Here is a 21,588-nt window from a genome sequence, read left to right as displayed (position 1 = left end):
GTCCTTGGAGCAGACACTCTCACTTGTTCAGTTTGTTATCAGAGTTCTTCAGCTTTCCGTGTTTCCCTAATAAGGTGCTGGTTGTCCATCTGAGCCTGTAACTCTCAAGGCGACATCTAGTGCTTCAAACATACTTCTTTTCCCCTCCTTCTGATTAATAGCCTCTCTCTTAGGAGATTTCGGCTCATAGGAAACATTGATTCGATTTTTCACAATCTTGAGTTGGGTAACAAAGAGGCGCGGGTAGGTGAATAAGGGTATATATATATTGAGATCAGGAGAGGGGGACCGTATTGGAATTTGTGTTCAGTGTGGGTTTGGCTGTAGTGGCGGTGGGTCGCCGCTCCATGTGATACTAAACTTAAGGTCTTGTGTACAAACCTAGACATAATTTGTTGTGATAGTGATACGGATAGACTACAACAAAGGTAAATGTGAGCTGCGTTTTGTGTTTCCCCTCATTGTGTGTTATAACGCCATGTCTGCGAGCATATTTATATATGTGAGTCACCCCACCAGTAAATGGATAAAAATAAAAGGGGGTCAGCCCTCCCACATTATTGCATTTAAATCGATCAGATATTTGTGAATATATATTTTAGGTTTGAGTTGGTGTGATTGGAAAGTTATGAAATTGATTCGAGAGTGGCGACTGAGAACAACCATGCATTGTTGAAAGTTAATCAGGGTCAGTAGGATTTAATTAGCCAGAATATAATAATCCTTTAACTTACCAATAAGTTTTTGAAAATAAACACAATATAGTCAGTACTTAGTTTATAAAAAGCCGATTGCCATAGCCGTGTTACTAGTTTGGCGGGGAGGAGTAGGGGAGAAAATATAGTCAAAAGTATGAAACACCTACCTCTTGTTTTTGTCTCTGTTTTGCATTTTCTTCCAAATTAAATCCAAGAAATTATTACATACTTTTAGAAAATTTTTGTATTCCTCAAAAAAATATGCTTGTAGCTATGGTTATCACTTGGATCTAATATAATGAAGACAGAACAGATAGACAGTTTGTATGGCAGGACCTGACAGTTGAAGTACATATATAGATATTCCTTTACTTTATCTGTTCAGCATCAGCATCAGCAACCATCTTCCATTTCTCATTAGCATCTCCTCCTCCTCCTCCTCCTCCCTGGGGATTGAGAGATGTTTGTATGGGGTATAGGGAGGGGATTGAGGGATGTTTGTATGGGGTATAGGAAGGGGATTGAGGGATGTTTGTATGGGGTATAGGGAGGGGATTGAGGGATGTTTGTATGGGGTGTAGGGAGGGGATTGAGGGATGTTTGTATGGGGTATAGGGAGGGGATTGAGGGATGTTTGTATGGGGTATAGGGAGGGGATTGAGGGATGTTTGTATGGGGTATAGGGAGGGGATTGAGGGATGTTTGTATGGGGTGTAGGGAGGGGATTGATGGATGTTTTATGGGGTGTAGGGAGGGGATTTAGGGATGTTTGTTTGATGCCACTACATGGAGGCATCTCTTTCCAGTATCAAATGAACCTCATCAGTCAGGTGATTTGATTTAATTTCTTAGTCCCGCTTCCTCCAGACACTTGTATTCAGATAAAGAAAAAGTAGCTAGGCTAAATGAAAACTACTGTACCGGTACCATTGTATCTGACCTCCTGTGTTTAAGAAGCTTTTCCAGAGCTGAATGATATTGTTTGAAGGCTTGGTAGCAAGAATATACCAAGTGAAAAATACCCCACTGGAATGGAGAGTTAATACTTGGAAACTGTTATGCCCATTAATGTGGTCATCACTAAGAAATACATAGCATGAATGTGCCCATATTGTCACTAACTCTTCCATTCCAGTGACATTTTTTTCATATACCGGTATTTCTTGCCATCAAAAGATTATTTTATTTAACTTAGGAGTGACTTTTTGAATCAGAGGATGTACAGTATATTTGGCCTTGATTTATCAGTTTCACTTTAGGGCCCTTCCTAAGTTCAGTCGCAGGTTGGTTGGGGAAAAAAAAAAAATTGATTGGGTTATGCAGTGCGACCAAAAATAAGGAGAGATGGGAGACAAACAGGAGGGAAATGGGGAGGAGGAGCAGATGAAATATATGAAGGACAGGGAGGAGGGACAAGGGTATGGAGAAACAGAGTACTATATGTGGGAGAAGATGGGGAAGTCAGATAGTATATTGGCCCCCATAGAAAAATGTTTTGCAGGTTGGTTTTCCATTACAGAAATGTGACCCAGTCCTTCTTAACCTAATCTAACTGTACCTCACCTGAGGGTCAGGTTCCCATGTAGAAAAGTGACCTGGCAGCCAGTATTTCTTGGGGTCAGATTTATGTATATAAGGAACAGTTGGCAGATTGACAGTACAAAATTGATACACCAGGTACAATATATAGTATAATGATGATGATGATGATGGTCGCTGGGAAGGAGAAACGGAATGTGAGGGAGAGGGAGATGAGGGCAGAGTGGCAAACCGACAGAATATACATGATTAATATAGGCTACTGAGTATGGTAGGTCATTGTGTTTACAGTACAGTACTGTGCTGTATGGTATTGTGGTAAAGACCTTCTTTATTCACAGCTTTGGTACCGTACAGTATTTGAGGTTTCAGTACACTTTGCTGGTTAACAGACAATCTCAGAATATTCAAGTTTAAGATGTAGCAAGCTATTTTGAATTACCATATAACAATAGATAGCGTAGCTATAATGTCTGATGATGTTTTGGAGCACTGCAAAGGATTTTATGCAACCTTATTTTAACATTGTGACTGCTGGAGCCACTTTTGGGGGGCAAAAATTATATATTAGCGGATTTTGTCATTTGTGGGAGTGTGTTACATATCCCCTGCCTACATGGAGGGGCTTGTGCAATTTTTTATACTGGTAAGGACTTTGGTCAGTACCCTAAGTTGTTAAGAATCTTGTCATTATTAATACAGCCACTTCCCATCGCTACAACATGAATTTTGGTTGAAAGAAAAGTTGAAGGTGTATTGAATATCTGATTCCATTAGTACTGTACTTCAGCTGGCATGCCCTGTTTAGGCAGGAAAGTTGTAGCATTGTTGCCTTTACCTTACCTTGATGTGACACCTTCGTGTTCTGTATTAGCATTTTTTATTTGTTGTTGGAGTTTTTTAGGTGAAACTGAAGTGAAGGGTTGGTTGGTGATAATTTTCACACATGGTAAAGGAAAAAATGTGTAAATGGCTAGCAGGTGATGCTGAGTGGAGAATTTCAAAGACTCTACTTTTTGATAAAGTAAAAGTGTGTTCCTTTTCTCTGAGTACCACTCTGTTGTAACTAGGCTGCAGGGCCTTTATAGTAGTGTAAAACAGGGTTGGAACGCTACAGTAAATACACATTTGTCCTACTAGTGTAGCCTATGCATACACACCAGTAGGCAAGGACTGAGAATGAAATAGAAAAAAAGTTTTTCTTTTTTTTGGGGGGAAGGGGGTGGAGCAGTTTAAGAGTTGCATGAACCCGTTCACTATGGCATCATCCTTTTATTGTACCTGATGCCGTACGTACCTCAGGTAGAGATGCAATTTAGTTTGGGAGAAACTTTTCTGTGAAGATTTCTGAGTCTCCATTAACCCCTCAGTGCCATTATTATTATTGTTATTGTTATTATTATTGTTGTTATTTTTATTATTGTTATTATTATTATTATTATTATTATTATTATTATTATTTTTAATCCTACTTCTAACTTATAAATTTCTTGGTGAAAACTTTTATATATCATTGAAGAGGTTACCTTTACGATAGGGTGGAGTTTACCTCATTCAGATGAAATAGTTTGACATTCATCAGAGCATAATTCCTAAGTGTACCTCAGCCACTTTGAGGATATATTTAGGTAGCTTTTAACCAGCCCACTGGGAGAGTGTTTTTCTCAGCAGAATGCAATCAGGCAGGAGCCAGAATACCTGATGCCAGTAGGTCCATTTATAGCTGTGAGGCAGCTAGGTTTTGTTGATTTCTTTTCCTGCAGGAGAATAGTTGCTGTGATATAAGTTTATTCACTGTTTTGCCTGCATACTGTACTTGTTATGTACAGTATGGTCGCCCTAGTGGTCAGAGCCGTATATGCCAGTATTGTAAATACTTCTGTACAACTGTTGAGCTTGCTGTCAGTGATAAGAATTTCTTGGCATTGCTCAATATTTAGTTCAAGAACACGTAGAATGTATGAAACAAAACGGGTATATACCAGCACTATAGATCACAGCCTAGTGTGTGATGGATGAGGGAGCTGGGGATGGGGGGTGTTGGTAGCTGGATTATTCATTCATTCATTCATTGCCAGACGCCATGTATCCCACACGGGGTGGCCAAGGGCTTAGAGTTAATTGTTTTACAGGGAGGGGCACTAATCCTCCACCAACCCCACTTGACACGTAGGGATGCCAACAGCATCTAGTGTTCCCTGGCGGTCACCCATCCAAGTACTAACCAGATTAGCTTGGGGGTATTGACATTACATGCTGTGATTTTGTTTGGGATATTTACTGGCATTAGCTGCTGGAATCCACTTATGTTATCTTTAAAATAATGTTGAAAGACTACCGTTACCACAGTTGTAGATACAGTTTAATCATGTAAAAAATACTTTTTTACATCGCTGTTAAAGCGACACTAAAGGATTGTTAGCCTTACGTTCAGTTTATGTCCCAAAATATTCTGCTTTACTCCCAGCTGCAGGTTCCTGATTTGTCTGCAGTAACTACAGTGTAGCTCAGACTGCAGTGAACTGTTAGCAATTATGGAAGATTTGAAGGGATTGTAGAATTATTAAAAAAAAGAAAATCATAATCTTAGGTTCTGTGTCAGCTAGTACAGTAATAAGTTTCTAGGTCAAGTCTTTCTTGAGCCCAAAAGGACAAACAGCCACAGCATAAACCATTACTAGCTACTGGGCAGGTATGTGGGCAGTATTAAATAGAAAGCTTCATAAATATTCACTTATGATTTTGCATGTACATTTGTTTTTGTTTACCATACATTATGATCATTTTTAGACAGTATTTATACACTACTGGCACTGTTTAATGCCAGACTTAAGCACTAAAACCTAAAACAGTATACTGGTATACAATTAAACTTCAGTACTGTTATCTTGTTTTTGTTATTTCTTGAAGGGAACAGTCTTGCCGTCTTCTGGCCTTTGATTCCTTTCTTTCATTAAAAAAAAAAAAAGAAAAAAAAAAACTATGATATGGTATGTGTAGTAATATGTGCTAGTACTGTATTGTACTGTACTGCCAAGTTTCCACTTCGTTGTAGTGCAATATAGAGATGTTGAAATTTAACTTTGCAATGTATTGTAGACTATAAATAGTTTTTCTTTTGGTTGATTTTGTTACATGATGTACATATGAGTGGACTATTGTTAGCCATATATGGTGGCCAGGTGAACGGTGCATTGTGACGTAGCCTCACCTCAAAGGTGGTGAGCAGACAGAGTAACATGATGAGGATGTTAACAGTTAATTATAGTGTCTAGAAGCACCTTACTTTATAATACTGTACTGTACCGTACCAGTATCCATGCCTTCTAAGTGGTCTACTAGTTAGGACCCCACAGTTAGTACCATTACTTTAGTAGCTAACCTTGAATTGGTTTGATCTCCAGGGAGCGACTGGAGATTTGTCAGTCGTGTAATGCCATCAAGGGAAATAGTATGGCCATCAACTCTTTAAATGTATTGGACTGTGGTAGCCTATCCTATTCCTGGACCCATACACCTCTAAGGGGGTAATACTGGTATGGGATTGGATATGTTGTTACTCCTCAAGTTGAATAGATTTTAATGAGATCGCAAGAATAGATAATACGTTCATCGTCAGTAAAGTGGAAATACCTGTAGCTGTCTTAAAAACCATGCTTTTAACTCTACTTAGATTTTTTTTTTCCAGTTCTCAGATTAGACAAAACCTCTTGCATGTAAGTGATAAATGAGAGTTGTACCTAACCTTACCAGTTTGAAAAATCAGTCATAAGGTGAAGAAAACTGTTTGGAAGCAGCAAGAATAAAATTTAAAATACTGCACAGTAAATCCTAGTTATATGTTGCCTTTCGTAATTATTATTTGCAGATAGAGTATCAAAAAATTTATGAAGATTGTGTATGTTAGTTTCATTGCAAACCGTAAACCAGGTCTACCGTTATCACCTGGTGCTGGAGAGGGATGCCTTCATGTGGTGGCACTTGTATAACCATTTGGCTTCAATGCTTGGTTATACAAATATCGTATCCCTCATTTTGCTCTCTGTTGGTATCTGCCAAAAGAGAATGATGGACTGCAGAAGGGGGTCAGCTTAGCCTTTAGTCCACCGGTTCATGTATCAGATGAACCGAGGGTTACAACTACAACTTCTATCCCCCAGTTTTGCAAAACCAGTTGTATAAAAAAAAGTGTGATATTTTGGCTTACATCTCTGATACATAGTGAGTATTTACAGCACATCATTGGATTGAAGGTATTAAGGCAATGAAAATGTGAGAGGATCCAACCTAGGTGTTAAATGGAAGTAGTCAGGGGTAGTGGAAGAGTGTTGGTAAGGGGAAAAACCTGCTGATAACAGGACTCAGCCCCACTGTATTACCAGGCAACTACCTGCCGTCATAACACCACAGAAAAACGCTCCTCCCAAAACATACCTGGATTACAACAGAGCCTAAACATTAATATCCTTCCATCCATCCACTTCTCATTTATCCATCTATCCTACCTTCTGTTGTCCATCCATCCATTCTTCCCTCCGTCCATCCATCAGTCATCCAGTCATCAGTCTCATTGTTCATCCATCCATCTCAACCCCCCCCCCTCCATCCATCAGTCATTCATTGACCAATCTGTCATTCTTCATCTGTGCATCCCTCACATCCCATGCAGTCCTTTATTGCTCCATTAGGGGTCTGGGGTTAGGCTACTCAGTCCAGACTTTTTTTTTTTTTTTTTTTTTTTTTCTACTGCTAAGCAATTATGTTATGCCTGAGACTTCTCATAGTGAAAAAGTAAAATAATCCTCATGATGATTGGTGCCATGATGCCTTTTGTGTTCAGTATATTTACAGCCATAGACTTTTACGTAGCATAGGAGAGGCTCCATATAGTAAAGGGTACCTTAGAACTCATCCATCTTGCTTTACCAGGATGATTGCAAAATGTCTACATGGGTGTGACTGTTTGGTGAGAACTGTGGTTGTGAAATGTAGCTGTTGCATATTGTAGTTTTGTATGTTATTTAGCTATCTTCAGAGTTACTGTAGCTACAAAATTCAGTTTGTTTTAACATCATGTGCCAAAGTAAGAGGACATTAGGATATTGTGTATACATTATGAGCAAGGTGATATGGATAGCTGGCTAAAATAGACCGATATTGGACATGTCAGCTATGGAGAAATATATGAGTTGTTACCATATGTGGAGCAGACATGTGACACAAGGATAGCTGACAAACTCCACTTGGGTAGATCACAGGGCCAGTGCATGTCAGATGTGTGGTTGGCTCAGTTGTCTGAATGTCAGATACTGTAATGTCAGTTGTGTGAATGTCAAATACCGTAATGTGACATTGTGGTGGATGGTCATTGCAGTTCCCAGGAGGGAGCACAGCACTTGAGATGATGAGGGTGATGGTTGATAATGATAGGGTATGCATTGCGCGTTGTATAGTGCAGCATTGACATTGATGATGCTGTGTTACATGGTTTAGGTTTCAGCCTTTACATTGTGTACATATGTCATCTGTGGAGTTATGTAGTATGTGAATATAGGCTACTGTATGAAAATATGGATGGGTGGTGTTCAAGAATTAAGTTAGTGTAACTAGATGTACATTCTGCCCTTTCTAGTTGTGTGTCTGAATTTTCATAAGGGTGGGGGTGGTAGTCTTGAGTAAGAAGTTGCGGCTGTAATATGCACGGTTGGTGATGTAAGCGGATGTAGTTATCTCGTACCTTATCAGACAAGCTCAGAAAAACAGCTTTGCACAGATCTGAAGGTGCAAGGGAGAGCTGTTACAGTCTGTCCATCTGTCTGATGCCAGAGGCCGTAATCCCATAAGGGGTGGCCACAAATGAATCGCCTCCATGTCACTCTGTCCTCTCTCCAACTCACACCTTTCCTCCCTCTTATACCTCTCAACCCTGTCGTTCCATCTCATCTCAGCCTCTCCCTTGCCCCTTCCTCCCTCCACCTCATTCACATAGCACTCTGCTTGTTAGTTGATCATTCTCCATCCTCTCCACGTGGCCAAACCATCTAAGTATTTCTCTTAATGCTTTTTAGCACTTCCACACCAGCACAGACAAATGTAGGAAAATACAGGATAATGTTCTGTTAAGGGTCAGTAGGATTTGGGGAATAGATGGGGATGTTGTGGGAAATTTTGCAACTTTGAGAGTGGCTGTGTAGTGTGCCAGACTGACCCATGCAAATATGTAACACTAATTTGGAAATGTATGAGCAGTGTAGAGGTACGAATATATGGTGCCATGAGCCACATATTACAGGTACCCCTTTGACAGATTTAGTGTTGATATAATGTGATACATTGAGAGATGTCTATATGGTATTTGTGTCTTGTGGTACTGTACTAAAGGGATGCTGGGTGGTTTTCAGTCTTGTTACAGTATTTTGTATGGAATGTATCTGCACTGTATCAGTAACCTCCTTCAGTTGCAAATGATTTATTACCATTATTTTTAACTCAGCCATACAGTAATTTACAGGTAGTGTATACTGTAATTTTTATTTTCTGGTTATCAATGTTAGTTACCGTACTTATTGGTAATAGTTGCCCAAGCCCTGCACAGATGCACAGTTCATGAAGCATACTGGTACCCTTGGGCATATCAGTTAAAAGTCTGTTGATGTTGAGGTTACCAATGTACAGTTTAGTTAGCCATTGTATAGAAAGGTAGCTACTGATATATAATTGAGCTTGGAAGTGCTAGTATATGCATAAAACTCCTATGGTACTAATGTTAAATAGACATATTCTTGATATGGGATAGTTATCTAATTTAGGGTTGCTTTGAAAGTCATGATTACAGTACTGTTTCTTAATTAGTGTTGCAACAAAATGTATATTGTAAAATTTTTATTGTTCAGTTATGGTTTTACTTCATCATATATTTAGGTAGAGGAATCAGTATCTCTCCCTTGTAGTCTGTGTTTTTGTGGGCTTGTCTGATAAGGTATAAGATAACTGTATCCGCTCTACACTTGCCATAAATAGGTTTCATCTATTATATTTATTTATCCATGATGAAGCTTATACATTGGTGGAGAATTTGTGAGATGTCCAGTAATTTTCCAAATATTATTTAGTAAGAGAGAAGCATTACTGTGTTGCTATGAGGGGGAATTTGGCAATGGCCAAAATTTAAATATCCAGTGTGAGTGAGTAACCTGACTAATGAGATAAGGGCAGAAGCCAGAGTGAGGTAGAGCTGGGTGTGTCCTTAGTTGGCTGTCATCAGTGGAGAAGCTACTCAACATCCACAGTGTCATATATAAAACAGTGGAAATCTGTTCTCTATAGTGAAGGTGGGAGAGAGTGAAGGTAATAATTGCTTCAGTGCCCATTTATTATCGAGTTAATTAAATTTGAAACAGTACAGTAATGTATTGTACAAGGACAGATACAGAAATGCTCATCACCATAGGCTGTACCCACCAGCAACATTATACCCAGTAATGACAGTTTGGTTTATTTTGATTTTTTAGTTAGAGTTGTACTGTATTGCATACTGAAGAATAGTAATAAAGAAGGTAAGGAATCTAAATGTCAGAATCTATGGCAAATGATGAACAGAGTGGTTTTAGGTGTGGAAGGGGATGTGTGGATCAGATAATTTCAGTAAGATAGTTTTTGTGATGTTTTAATGCTCACTTGGACATGAAGTTTTAATGCTCACTTGGACATGAATCCAGTGAATTGCAGGCTAAAGTTACCCTCTTCCTTCAGTCCATCCTTCTCCTTTTGAGGGATAGGAAGGGAGTTGGAGAATACATGTATAAGATGTAAAGGCATCCCTCTCGCACTGTTGACTTGTTGTAGAGATGCCATGTTGGTAGACTAGTCAGGCGTGGGTACCTGTACCAATAAGTGTAATGGTTCAGTGTCAGTGTAGGAGTGAGGGTATGTAATGTGTCCATGGCTGATGAATAAATATATATAGACAGAGTTATGAGGTGTTAGGAGTAGAGCTATGGAAAGGAGCTTGAGACTAATGATGAATTGTGAAGGGAGTAGTATTTGAAATGGGGTGTATGTGGATGATACTGTGTTGCTCTCTGTTAGTATGGAGGGTACTGACAGTCTAGGTCAAACTTTTGCGGGTGTAAGCAGTGTGGTTTGAAAGTAAATGTAGGTAAGAATAAAATTATGGTTGTTAGATAGCATGACACAGTGTGATGTGCTGGTGAATAGAGAGAGAGAGATATATGAATTGGTGGTAGAGTTTAAACTGTGTGGTTCAGTAATAGAAAAGTGAGGTGCTTTAAATGTACTGGTACTGCAGATGAAATGGAAAGTAGAGTGATTTAGTCACTTTTAATGGTAGGGTTATATTTTATCACCCATTGAAGTAAAGTAACTAATATAGTGTAACCCTGAAATCTTGGGAAGTCAAAGTACTAGACTTAAAATTACAAAGGAATATTACTCAAGGCCAATTTTATTTAATGTAGGGGTTCTTAGTCTTTTCTTGACTGCAGCTTTGTCACCACCCTCGTTATCAGTACAGTATTGCCTAATATGGCACTTTAGAGGGTGAGCACTTATCAGGAAGGATGGGGTTGATCACCATTTCATATTGCATCATTTTGGCTGATAATGAGACTGAATTTTAAGTGCTGGTATGTATAATTGTGAGTCATAGTTGTTGCTCACCCTCTGTTTTTTTCCCTGGCAGAAGGAACTGTAGCCAGGGTTTCATATAAAACAAAGACCTCTTTTTCAGTGTTAAGATGGTGCTTTTGAGCTTTGATATACTGCACAGGGAACACTTGGTAATGCTGGTGTTACTCAAGCAGTGTGGAAAAAACTTTGAACCACCAACAGATCGTCATTCAGTGTGAAACTCTAGCTGCAAGTCCCCTCTAGTCATTTGGTTGTCAAATGTGATCAGAAACTGTGTTCTGAGCGGTTTTGGAGATTTTGTAGCATCTTTTCCCTAACAATACATTCTTTGCGTTGATATCTTTGCATATGTTGGTGATGCAGACCTGGAACATTTTGTAGCACATCTTCCTTTCCAAGTAGTTATGCACATTACTCCTCGATATCCTCATGTACATTATTGTTGCAAACTGTCGACATTAAAATGATATAAAAAGTGCAAAGAAGTTAAGATGTAAAATATGTACAGTGACCAAAGAAGAGATGCTGTATGTCAAGAATACTGGTTAATTGCTTCCTCATAACGCTGTGCTCTGCTATCAGGATGTCCTCTCTCCAGCCCACATCACCCTCATTCATAGACCTCTTCATACCATCTCTCCACTTCATGAAAAATAAAATGGTACAACACTAAATAGTTTTCCTTGTCACAGATGTCATTCCGACTGGTCCGACAGAGCAAGTTTCGTCACGTATATGGCACATGTTTAAAACGTGAGCAGTGCTTCGACAATGTAAGAGTCAGCAAGTCATCATGGGACTCCACATTTTGCGCTGTCAATCCAAAATTCTGTGCCATTATAGTGGAGTCCGGTGGAGGAGGAGCCTTCATTGTTCTTCCATTAAATAAAATCAACAAGGTAATTCACTAGTATTTTGTTGTAGTATTAGGCCCATATAGTTTTCTACATATTCGGAGTTAGTTTTATTCTTGTTTTATATTTCATGGTAAAAGACATTACACAATTTGTGCATTACCTATATATATATTGTACATGTACTGTTTTTATTTCAGCATATTGACTATTAAGCTTTTCTGTTGGAAGGATGTTTCATTTTGCCTAGATCTGAACTTTGAATTTTTAATGTAATATAGGAGACTTTCATATGTTACCAGCATTGAGGTAAAGCAAGTACAGTACAGCATGTAAGTGTGTAATGTAAAAGTACTAAAGTATTTTGTCAGAAATTTCCTCAGTACATAGTAAAAAACATAACTAGTCTTATATATAAATAGTGGGCTAATGCTTTGTTCTAAGAAGTTTTGGCTTCTGATGCACTTTATAAAACTCTATGCTAGCCAGAATAAACATTATCTTAAAAAATTTGAACATTGCAAAGTACAGTATATGATTTGAAATTGTGCATGATAAAATAGTTTACAGGATAGACATAAGTTTGGTTGCTGGTCATATAAGCCCTCCAGTCTGAGTACATTTTATTATTTGTTGAGCTGAAAGGGGTTAGGGATCCTTGAGGTTAATGTGCCGTAGTCATGAAAAAGTGCTTTGTAATGGATAGTCACAGAAAGGTGCTGTGTAATGGGTAGTCACAGAAAGGTGCTGTGTAATGGATAGTCACAGAAAGGTGCTGTGTAATGGACAGTCACAGGAAGGTGCTGTGTAATGGATAGTCATGAAAAGATGTGGCATAAAGGATGTAATGCCATAGTACTGGTATTGTCATAATCTGCCACTGAGCTCGAAAAAATAAAGCTGCAAAATGATGAAAATATCAGCCAGGTTAAGTTAGGTAGGCTAAATTAGGTGACAGTATCAGTGGCAATGGGGAGTCTGTGGGGTGTCTGCACAAGTTTAATTTTAATGTTGCCTAGGTGGAGCAAAAATAGATAAGAAAAAAGGTGGCCATAGGGTTGAAGGGTTCAGTTTATTATTTTCCTTTGAAGCTTCTCATTTGGGAAGAGTTGACAAGTATATAGTAATGTTGGCCATGATCGCAGTTCATCTGGTGGAAATTTTCATCCTTTTCTAGCGTGTTTTACATAGTGGCCGAGTATGACAGCACTGTGGCTCTGGATTCTGTCCATAACTTTTTATTTTTTAGCACCTTACTCTAGACTAAATTTCTTTCTACAACTCATTATTCAGGAAGGAGAGATGACAGTTTAAGGCCAGGTTAAATTGAAATGACAATGTTCAATGGCTGCACTGGGGGGTTTGTACAAGTTTAGTAGTGTGTGAATTTCATGGTACAACTCAACATTGAAAATGAAGAGATGGCAGTTTTAGGCCAAGTTAAAGAAAATGAGTATATTGAGTGTGTCAGTGGCAGAGAGGTGTATTTACAAATGTAGAATTGTGTGTAAATTTCTTGGCACAGCTCTGCATTCAAGGTGAAGAGATGGCAGTTTTATGCCTAGTAAAAAAAAGAAAAAAAAAATCATCATTCATGGTGGAGAGATGGCAGTTTTAGGCCAAGTTAAACTACAAAAAATTGTATTTTGTGTTGGTGGCAGTGGCAATGGGAGATTTGTGCAGGTTTGGATTTCTTGGTGCAGTCAGAGATGGCAATTTTAGGCTACGGTTGAGTTTAAAAAAAGTATATTTCATGTCAGTAGCAGTGGGGGCTTTGTACAAGTTTAGTATAAGTGTAGGTGGAGTGTAAGGGAATGAATGTGGCACAGGGCCAGGCCAGGAAAGGCAGGCAGGCTCACAGCCACCTTTACTGTCATACCTGAGTCACTTCCCCTCCTTCACATGTACACCTGTTCCACCATACATGCTCTGTTTTACTGCACTGAGTTTACACCCTGGTACTGTTTTTACTAGATTTAGAATGCCATTTTATTTTGCATCCAGTATCCCCAAATAGGTGCCTAAATAGTTATCCTTTGCCTCCTACTATGAGACACCCTCTGCGTAACAAGTGAATATGTTTCCTCTTCATAGCTAAGTGAGAGTAGAACTGGTATATTGTATACTGAACTTCAAATGCTTCACATTAAAGTCACTTGCTGTAATAAATACAAAATATGTAGGTTACCAAATGTTTACTAGCTATTAAAGTGGTACAGTTTATTTTTTTGTTAATTAATTATTGGGGAATGTAGTTAGTTCACTGAAACACTCATGAAGTATATAGAAGTGCTGTACAGCATCTTCATGCAGAAACACTACTTCATACTTTTAACGGCATCTGACTTCTTTGAAAAGATAAATACCTACACTGAGGCATTAGGTAATGTTTACATTTATACCATTATGAATAGCATGAAGGAACATGTAGTTTTAATTGAGGTTATTTAGGGTTAGCAGAATTGAATATTGTCCATATGCTTCGTTACTGTACGGTACTTAAAGTTTCTGTGTAGGATTAAGTTCTCTCAAGTTTCATTATTAAACAGTAGTATTGAGGATAAGCAGTAGAGGATTTGGTGGGTAACAGAATTAGTGAATGAATTGTTTTTACTGTAACATGACCTAAAATTGCTCTCTCTCTCCATCTTGAATGCTGAGTTGTAGCAACACAATATGGTGCTAATCAGGAAGTCCCATGGAAAGGCTGTAGAACCATAGTATTGTCTTTTTCTGCCATTAAGCTGTGTGAAATAAGCTGCAAAAGGACAAAAATGTGGGGCAAGTTAAGGTGCAAAGAGTTGAAGAGTTGGTATAGTGGAGTGCGAGGAGGAGAGGAGGCCATGTGTAGTTCTTGCATTGCAGCTATTTCTGGTGCTGATGGTTGCCTACAAACCTTCCACTTAATATCACCTGCTCTCTGTCGTACTTGCCTATACTATTTTACCAGTTGGATGGGAAATTAATATTTGATATTTGTCCTGATGGAAAAATGGTAAAATATCTAGTTATTATTGGATAGGCCAGTAAAAGAAGGCTATGATTTTGCCTTACTCATATTTGGTTTAATATTTTATGAAAGTGTATGCAGTATGATGTCACGTACCACAATAATTATAATCATAAAGGATAATTGGTGAAGCATATTAGGTCTGACAAAGTTCGTATCATTGTGCACCAGTTTATTTTTGGTTCTAATGACAGGTACATCCAAATATAGAAGAGATTCAGATACTGTCAACCCTACTTGTGTTGGTAGACTGCATCAGCTTTGAATCAGTTTTACTGTTTGTTTATTGTGTGTTATTAAAAGAAGTAATACAGTATGTAGTTTTATCTGGATTTTCTGAAGAGTTGTTTGTCAGGTTAGAACAAATGCCCTATAGTAAAGTATATATGGTTTTTGTGTATCTGCCAAATGTTATGAATATACAAGATTAATGCATTTACAGGAAGGGATATGGGAACCAGATAGGAAGGGGTCTTTGGTAAGTTGCCCGGATGTACAGATAGTAGATGTAACTACATAGCAATAGTTTTCAGTGATGCTAGATAAGTGTATAGTATCTGTGGAAAGGAAGTTGTCTTGTCATATGAACTTAACTGCACCGAGAGGAAACTGCAACGAATGGCTGGAGTAAATTTGTAATATGTTTGTACAGTATGACTCAAGACTTGTATTCTAGGTGGCATAGGAGGCTTCATAGCACCTTGTCCTTAGCGATTTATTTCGCATATTACACCTTAGCATTGTCTTGTATGTTATTTTCATCATTTTAATATTGACATACTTTGTGTCATTGACATAGAAGAGGATATTTAAGTGTTATGTGCAAAATTAATTATCAAGGAAGAGGTGTTATAAAATGTCATAAGCCACTTAGAATGCCCTTTGACCTCTTCCCTGTAATGACATTGTCTCCATATTATTCTTGCTACCTACAAGATGATTTTATTCAGTTTGGGAGAGCCCTCTGTAAGTGAAGGGGTTATTGAAGGCTGTATTTAATATCTCCAGTTCATTACGTCTATCCTGTGCTGAATAAAATAATCTGGAGATGGCATTGATAAAACGGATGGTGTCCCAGGACTGAAGATGTTGACTTGCTGGTTTTTCTATCTACAGTATGTCATAGTGATAAATTCTTAACACTTGACCCTCTTTATTCATGGCTTTGGTCATTCACGGGCCCACAAACCATCTAAAATACAGTAAAGTTATATTCTTGGGATGGTTTAATGACCTGTGGTGTTCAGCCATCTCAAAATACACTCGAACAGGTAGATTCGAATGTCTGATGATTTTAGAGGGTAATGTAAGCAATTTTTTAAAGCTATTGTGTAATTAACTGCAGTCGCAGGGTAGAGTTTTGGGGTCCCACTTATTTGCATCTGTTATTACTTTTCATGGGATGTTTGTCACATAAACCCTGTGAATATGGAGGGTCAACTGTACCTACTTCATGACTTTAACCTAGTTTCATAACATAGCAACATTTTCCAGACAGTATTGTCGAAGAAAGCCTCACAGGTAAGCTAGACTGGCGGTAGAAAGTAGGAGGTGTTCGAAGAGTGTTTTTGATATCTTTATTTTTTCTGATGTAACTAACTTATTAGGTTTTTTAAATAATGCTTCACACTAATAGCCTTTTCATTGTGTCTCTGTAATTCTGAGTAATATGATGGACACTTTGTGATGATGAATATGATATTAGGATAAGGTTTTTGTGAAAAGCATAGGAGAATAGTACTGTACAGTACTACATATATAAACAATCAGAGGTCAGGATTTATCAGATGAGAAGTACCAAAAGTAACTGACTGTTACTTCACTGGTACTGTAATTATATGTCAGTTTTAGTCCCACTTAAATATTTAATTGTCTGATCTGTAGTGTATCTGATAAAGGGCCACCTCCCTCCAGGATAAAGGTGTCTGGGTGTATGTAGATAGATTGAGTGATAGATATGATAAAAGCAATATTGCTGTAATGATTTATATTATTTTAAAAATAGTTCTTTGACACAAGTGTTCATCTGTTAAGCTTTTTGTGTGTATTATTATTGTTTTAACCTTACCTAATCATTAGTACATGTATTAAAAGTGTGCCTTTTAAAACTACTATAATAAGTAGAGATGATAACTAACTTACTGTGTTAACTCCCAAATAAATAATATTTTGAATTATAACTAACCAGTTACCTTAAGTAAATGTTATACTGTGCAGAGGTAAATTTGATATATTCTTTATTTATTTATTTATTTTTTACTGTAATTATTTTAAAGTTTTATCTAAAGCCTAAACAAGCAGTGACTGAGCATTTTTTATTCATTTAAACCATTTACTGTGCTGGGTGGTAACCATATAACCAAATTTTGGTGCCTGGTGGTTTAGTGGGTAATTATTGCACTCCAATCAGATTGAACTGGTGAATGTTTATATCCAAGGGGTGGTTGGGGTTGATTGCTCATGCAATGCCACTCAGGGATGAGTGAGGCTGGTCACTCTCATCTTAAATGTCAGGACTGACTGCCTAGCCCCGGGCTCCTATGCTCCTCATGGGGCGATGTAGGATTGGATGATGGATGGATGGATACAGTTAATCATTTATTTGAAAGCATATGTCATTGAATTATGTAAACCTGTCAAGGGGAAGGGTGATTGATATAGCATACACAAATATCCAGCCTTAGTTGTGATTGATATTTCATACACAAATATCCAGCCTTAGTTATGTGTAGGAATGTACAGTAGGTGCACTTGTGGGCCATAGTTTCTGCTTACTGTCTTTCTCTGCCATTGACTGGAGGAAAGGTGTAGCCAGAATCACAGATCATAGACTGACTTTTTTCTTGTGTTAAAATGATAGTTCACAACTTTGGTAGACAACATGAGAAGCAGTGGTTTTGGCACTGATTAGCAGAACATCAAATTCCCACCTCAACCTCTTCCAGTGGCATAGCTAGGCCTCCTTAGTTGGGAGGAGCAAGGTGGAGCCAACTCTCATTTAGAGGGGGCTTATGGTACACCCTTGGCACTCATTAAATAATCTGAAATTTCAGATGGGAGAGTCAAGGACCTTACTGCCTGACTAGAGGGGATTTAGGTCTCCCTACACCCCCCCTCCTCCCATAGCTTCACCACTGACTCCATCATTCTGATGATGGAGTTTTCATTTTATTCTTGTTATGTGTTGATTTTTGAATATGAATTAGGGTAGACCTCCTTGTAGCTCAGGGGTTAATGGAGGCTACATCAAACCTCACTATTTCAGATGGTCTATACTTCGGTGAATTAGGTCGTATAAAGAAACCAGGAATATGAGAAATGCATCATCTGATTATGGAGTAACACTGGATTGTATGTCTTTCTTTGTTATGAAACTGATCTTGACTCTCCTCCAGCCAATGTTGTAGTAGAAATAGAGTGTGAGCACAAACAATGATTCATTAAGCTACTGTTAATATTAAATGTACAATAATTCCTCATATAACACGCTTTGACTAAACACGTTTTTCACTGTAAAGCATTCACACTTTTCAGTTATTCACTGTTAAGCAGTCAGGATGTCCAGTGAAGGACGGGGTTGATAACTCACACTAACATACATCAGTATATCACTAGCTATTTCTTTGACTTGCTTATAGACTTCAACATTTACTGCACTCTTGTATACCCAGACAGAACATAAGATCCATTTTAATAAATATTTGCAGTCCTGAATGTTAATTTTTTATTATCTGAAAATATAATCTCTCTTGCTGGAACACAACTCTCATTTAACACAATTTTCACTTAACATGGTAGGTTTTAGGAACATTCCTCTGGTAAAAAATGAGATAATATTACAGTGTATATATTGGTATGGTGTAAATATTTTCCAAATGCATCCACAGGCTGGCAGGATCCCACCAGATCACCCGCTGGTTGGGGGTCACAAGGGTCCCGTGTTGGACATTGCCTGGGACCCATTCAACGATAATGTCATTGCCTCAGGATCAGAGGACTGTGTGGTCAAAGTGTGGCAGATCCCAGACTATGGCCTTGTCACGTAAGTTTCATCTGCAAATGCCTAATTCTTGCTCACCTGTATCTATAGTCAGTTTGTTTTTTCCTGACGAAACTGATCCACTCCCTTGACTTGAGTACTATGTTAATTTTACATGAATTTCAATGAGCTTAAATTGTGAGGTAGCAGTAAGTCTCCATAGTTATTACCATAGTCAGATCAACCTCTAGTTTGATTACAAATGACCATCAACTGAGCTAAAAGGAGTTGAGGATCTTTGTCAGGTTAGAATAAACTTGCTGTAGTGTTACTTCTGCACACTGCACCTGGATTTAGATCAGTGTTGGCCAGTGTCACAAGTGGTGGTAACTGTACCCAATTTACCTTAACTTGGTGGAGTGGCCATAACGCTTGAATGAGCCTCAGTCTTCTTTATTATTGGACAGTGGGGTTGACTGCACTGAAATGAGCATGATATTGCTTCAGCATATTGCAGATTCCTAAATTAGGGTTCATCGTGAAATATTAATGTGTCTGAAAAACTGCAGTTCAGGGTGTACATACATGGTGTATCCATATTAAAAGTAGCTTTTTTCTTTCTTCCTTTCTCCAGTGTCAGTCCACAGGGAAATACAGAAGAATTGCTTATTAAATCTACTTCTGTATCTTAAACAGATTTGTCATTTCCCTCTACCCCCCTTACAGTTTACAGGATCAGTTGCTTGTAAAAACTTGATATATATCAGAACACATCTCTGACTTTTTATGAGGATTATAAGTCTGTTGAAGTAATAAGAAATATGCATTGACCATAAGCATAATGGGAATGGAGAGGGAGGGAGTGCATTGTGGCTCACCAAGTTAAGGTGTATGATGTTTTGTGAGTGATTGTGTGTCTTTATTCTTTGCACATATACGAGAAAGGAATGGTCACTGGGACTAAATATACCACCCAGGGAAAATTTAAACTATTTTATATAATGTAAATAAGCTTAATTAACATAATTGTTTTCATGCATATTTTCATTTCACTGCTTTCGCTTCTGCAGGAAGACTTGCACATGTAAGTACATACTGTATTTGTGGTGTTTGACAAAATTGTCCTACTATGTTTTAAAATTTAGTACTGTAATTTATATATCTCTAATTGCCAGTATGTACTTCACTTGATTAGAGCCTACTGCAGTGCTGGAGAGGAATGCCTTCATGGGGTGACATTGATATAGCCAGGCAGCGTCAGGACCCGGCTATACTAATACCCCTTAACTCTTTCCCTGTCCTTTGACAGTGTGATGTAGGAAAAGGAAAACTCAACCTGCAGTCCAGTTGGTTTATGTTCAGATGAGCCATGGGCCACGACACCAGCAGCTTTCTAGTTATTGCTGGTCAATTTAATTTTGTTGAAGGAAACCTCTGCCTTTAATTACTTATTTTAGATTTTTAAACAGCTAATTGTGCATTGCCGTTCATAATGCCAAAGGAAAGGAAATAGCACCATTTGTCATAATCTGTGTCTGCTGCATTTATTACTTCTTGGTATTGGATCAGCTTTTCATTACACTTCTGGAATCAAACAGGTTCTCCCCAGGAGCCCACATGAGGTAACTATATAACTTAATGGGTGCCTGGCAGTCTAGTGGGGTAAGGCATTCCATCTGTGTGTAGCCCATAATAGCATACATCTGAGGGGTGTAATAGCCTCCCAGTCCCTTATGCTTCTTATAGGGCAATGAGGGATTGAATGACAAATACAGTAGACAGAAGAAACTGTTAACACCATTAATCTGATGGTACTGTATTTCTTATTGAATTCTTGTTATATGCAGGTGATTTTATTCAGATTAAAGACAGACTTTTTAAACCAGAGAGGTTAGATGTAGCATCCATTTCCCCCATCACTTTAGAGGTCTGTTTTGAATAAAGTTATTGGAAGTTTCAAGAATAAACCAATGCCATACATCATTGGATTAGAGAGGTAAAAAAAAATAATAATAATAATAACACATAACTGGGAATTGTGTCATATAATGCTATATTTGTGTTGTGTTTTACTGTATCACTGTCTGTTGTCATTTTCATGTGATAATGGTGTCTGAAATCAAATAGTAGGTACCACATTGTCTTGTTTTGCATGAAAGGTATGATTGTTAGAGGCAGGTCTCATTATATAAGCATCCACTATACGAGATACCGATGATATGAGAATGGGCAGTTTAAACCCAGATTTGGTGATGTGAGCAGGGTCAGTTAACCTAACCCTGTTTCCTATAAATTATGTACAGTACTCAGTTATATGAGTTTTGTGATCTTTTTCCCACTAGTGTAGTGAGGCCTGCCTGTATATGGGAGGAATATACTCCCACTTAGAAGGTTTGTATCTCACTAATAAACAGCTTCCAGATGGTAGTCTTATTCATTTTCAACAAGTCATGGCACATCGATGGCAAGGCACACATTGTTATATATGAGGCGCTTTGAGCCAGAGGGGCGACCGTGTATTTTGCCTATTTTCGGTGATTAGTTGTTAAACTTTGACATGGCTAATTATACAGTGGTAAAATTATACTTATATGCATTTTATTGTTTAGCTTGAAAGTGCCAGCCAAGACAGTTAAAATGGTGGTAAACATGACATGTTTAAAGTGTATTACAGTTTGGTAATTAGGTGTCAAAGCAAATAAGCAAAATGCACGGTCGCTCCTCTGGCTCGGAGTGCCTCATATATATGTACTATATATAATTTGTGCAGAATGATGATGGAGCTTGTTATTGATATAGTGTGGTATCGTCTTAACTCATCACAGTAGTGACAGTGCTGATAATGGATTGGCAGTGGCT

The 21,588-nt window shown here is 38.1% G+C and overlaps 1 protein-coding gene across 3 annotated transcripts in view; it reads left to right on the top strand.

Annotated features, from left to right (window-relative positions):
• The first annotated feature begins 311 nt into the window (after positions 1-311).
• The window catches only part of coro (protein coronin), a 46,739-nt gene continuing 25,462 nt past the window's right edge, over positions 312-21,588 (top strand). For 2 of the 3 annotated variants that reach the window (XM_080266449.1, XM_080266447.1), the window contains exons 1-4: positions 312-428; positions 11,579-11,785; positions 16,245-16,271; positions 18,638-18,792. In XM_080266449.1, the coding sequence (XP_080122575.1) occupies positions 11,579-11,785; positions 16,245-16,271; positions 18,638-18,792 (389 nt within the window). In that variant the 5' untranslated portion in view covers positions 312-428. The remainder of the gene's footprint in view (positions 429-11,578; positions 11,786-16,244; positions 16,272-18,637; positions 18,793-21,588) is intronic. The other variant, XM_080266448.1, reaches the window with a different exon arrangement.

The sequence above is a fragment of the Coenobita brevimanus genome, chromosome 20 (assembly GCF_032717465.1).
Source record: "Coenobita brevimanus isolate Jiangsu-jjx chromosome 20, ASM3271746v2, whole genome shotgun sequence".
In the NCBI taxonomy this organism is placed as follows: domain Eukaryota; kingdom Metazoa; phylum Arthropoda; class Malacostraca; order Decapoda; family Coenobitidae; genus Coenobita; species Coenobita brevimanus.
This window is presented reverse-complemented; position numbering and strand designations above follow the sequence as displayed.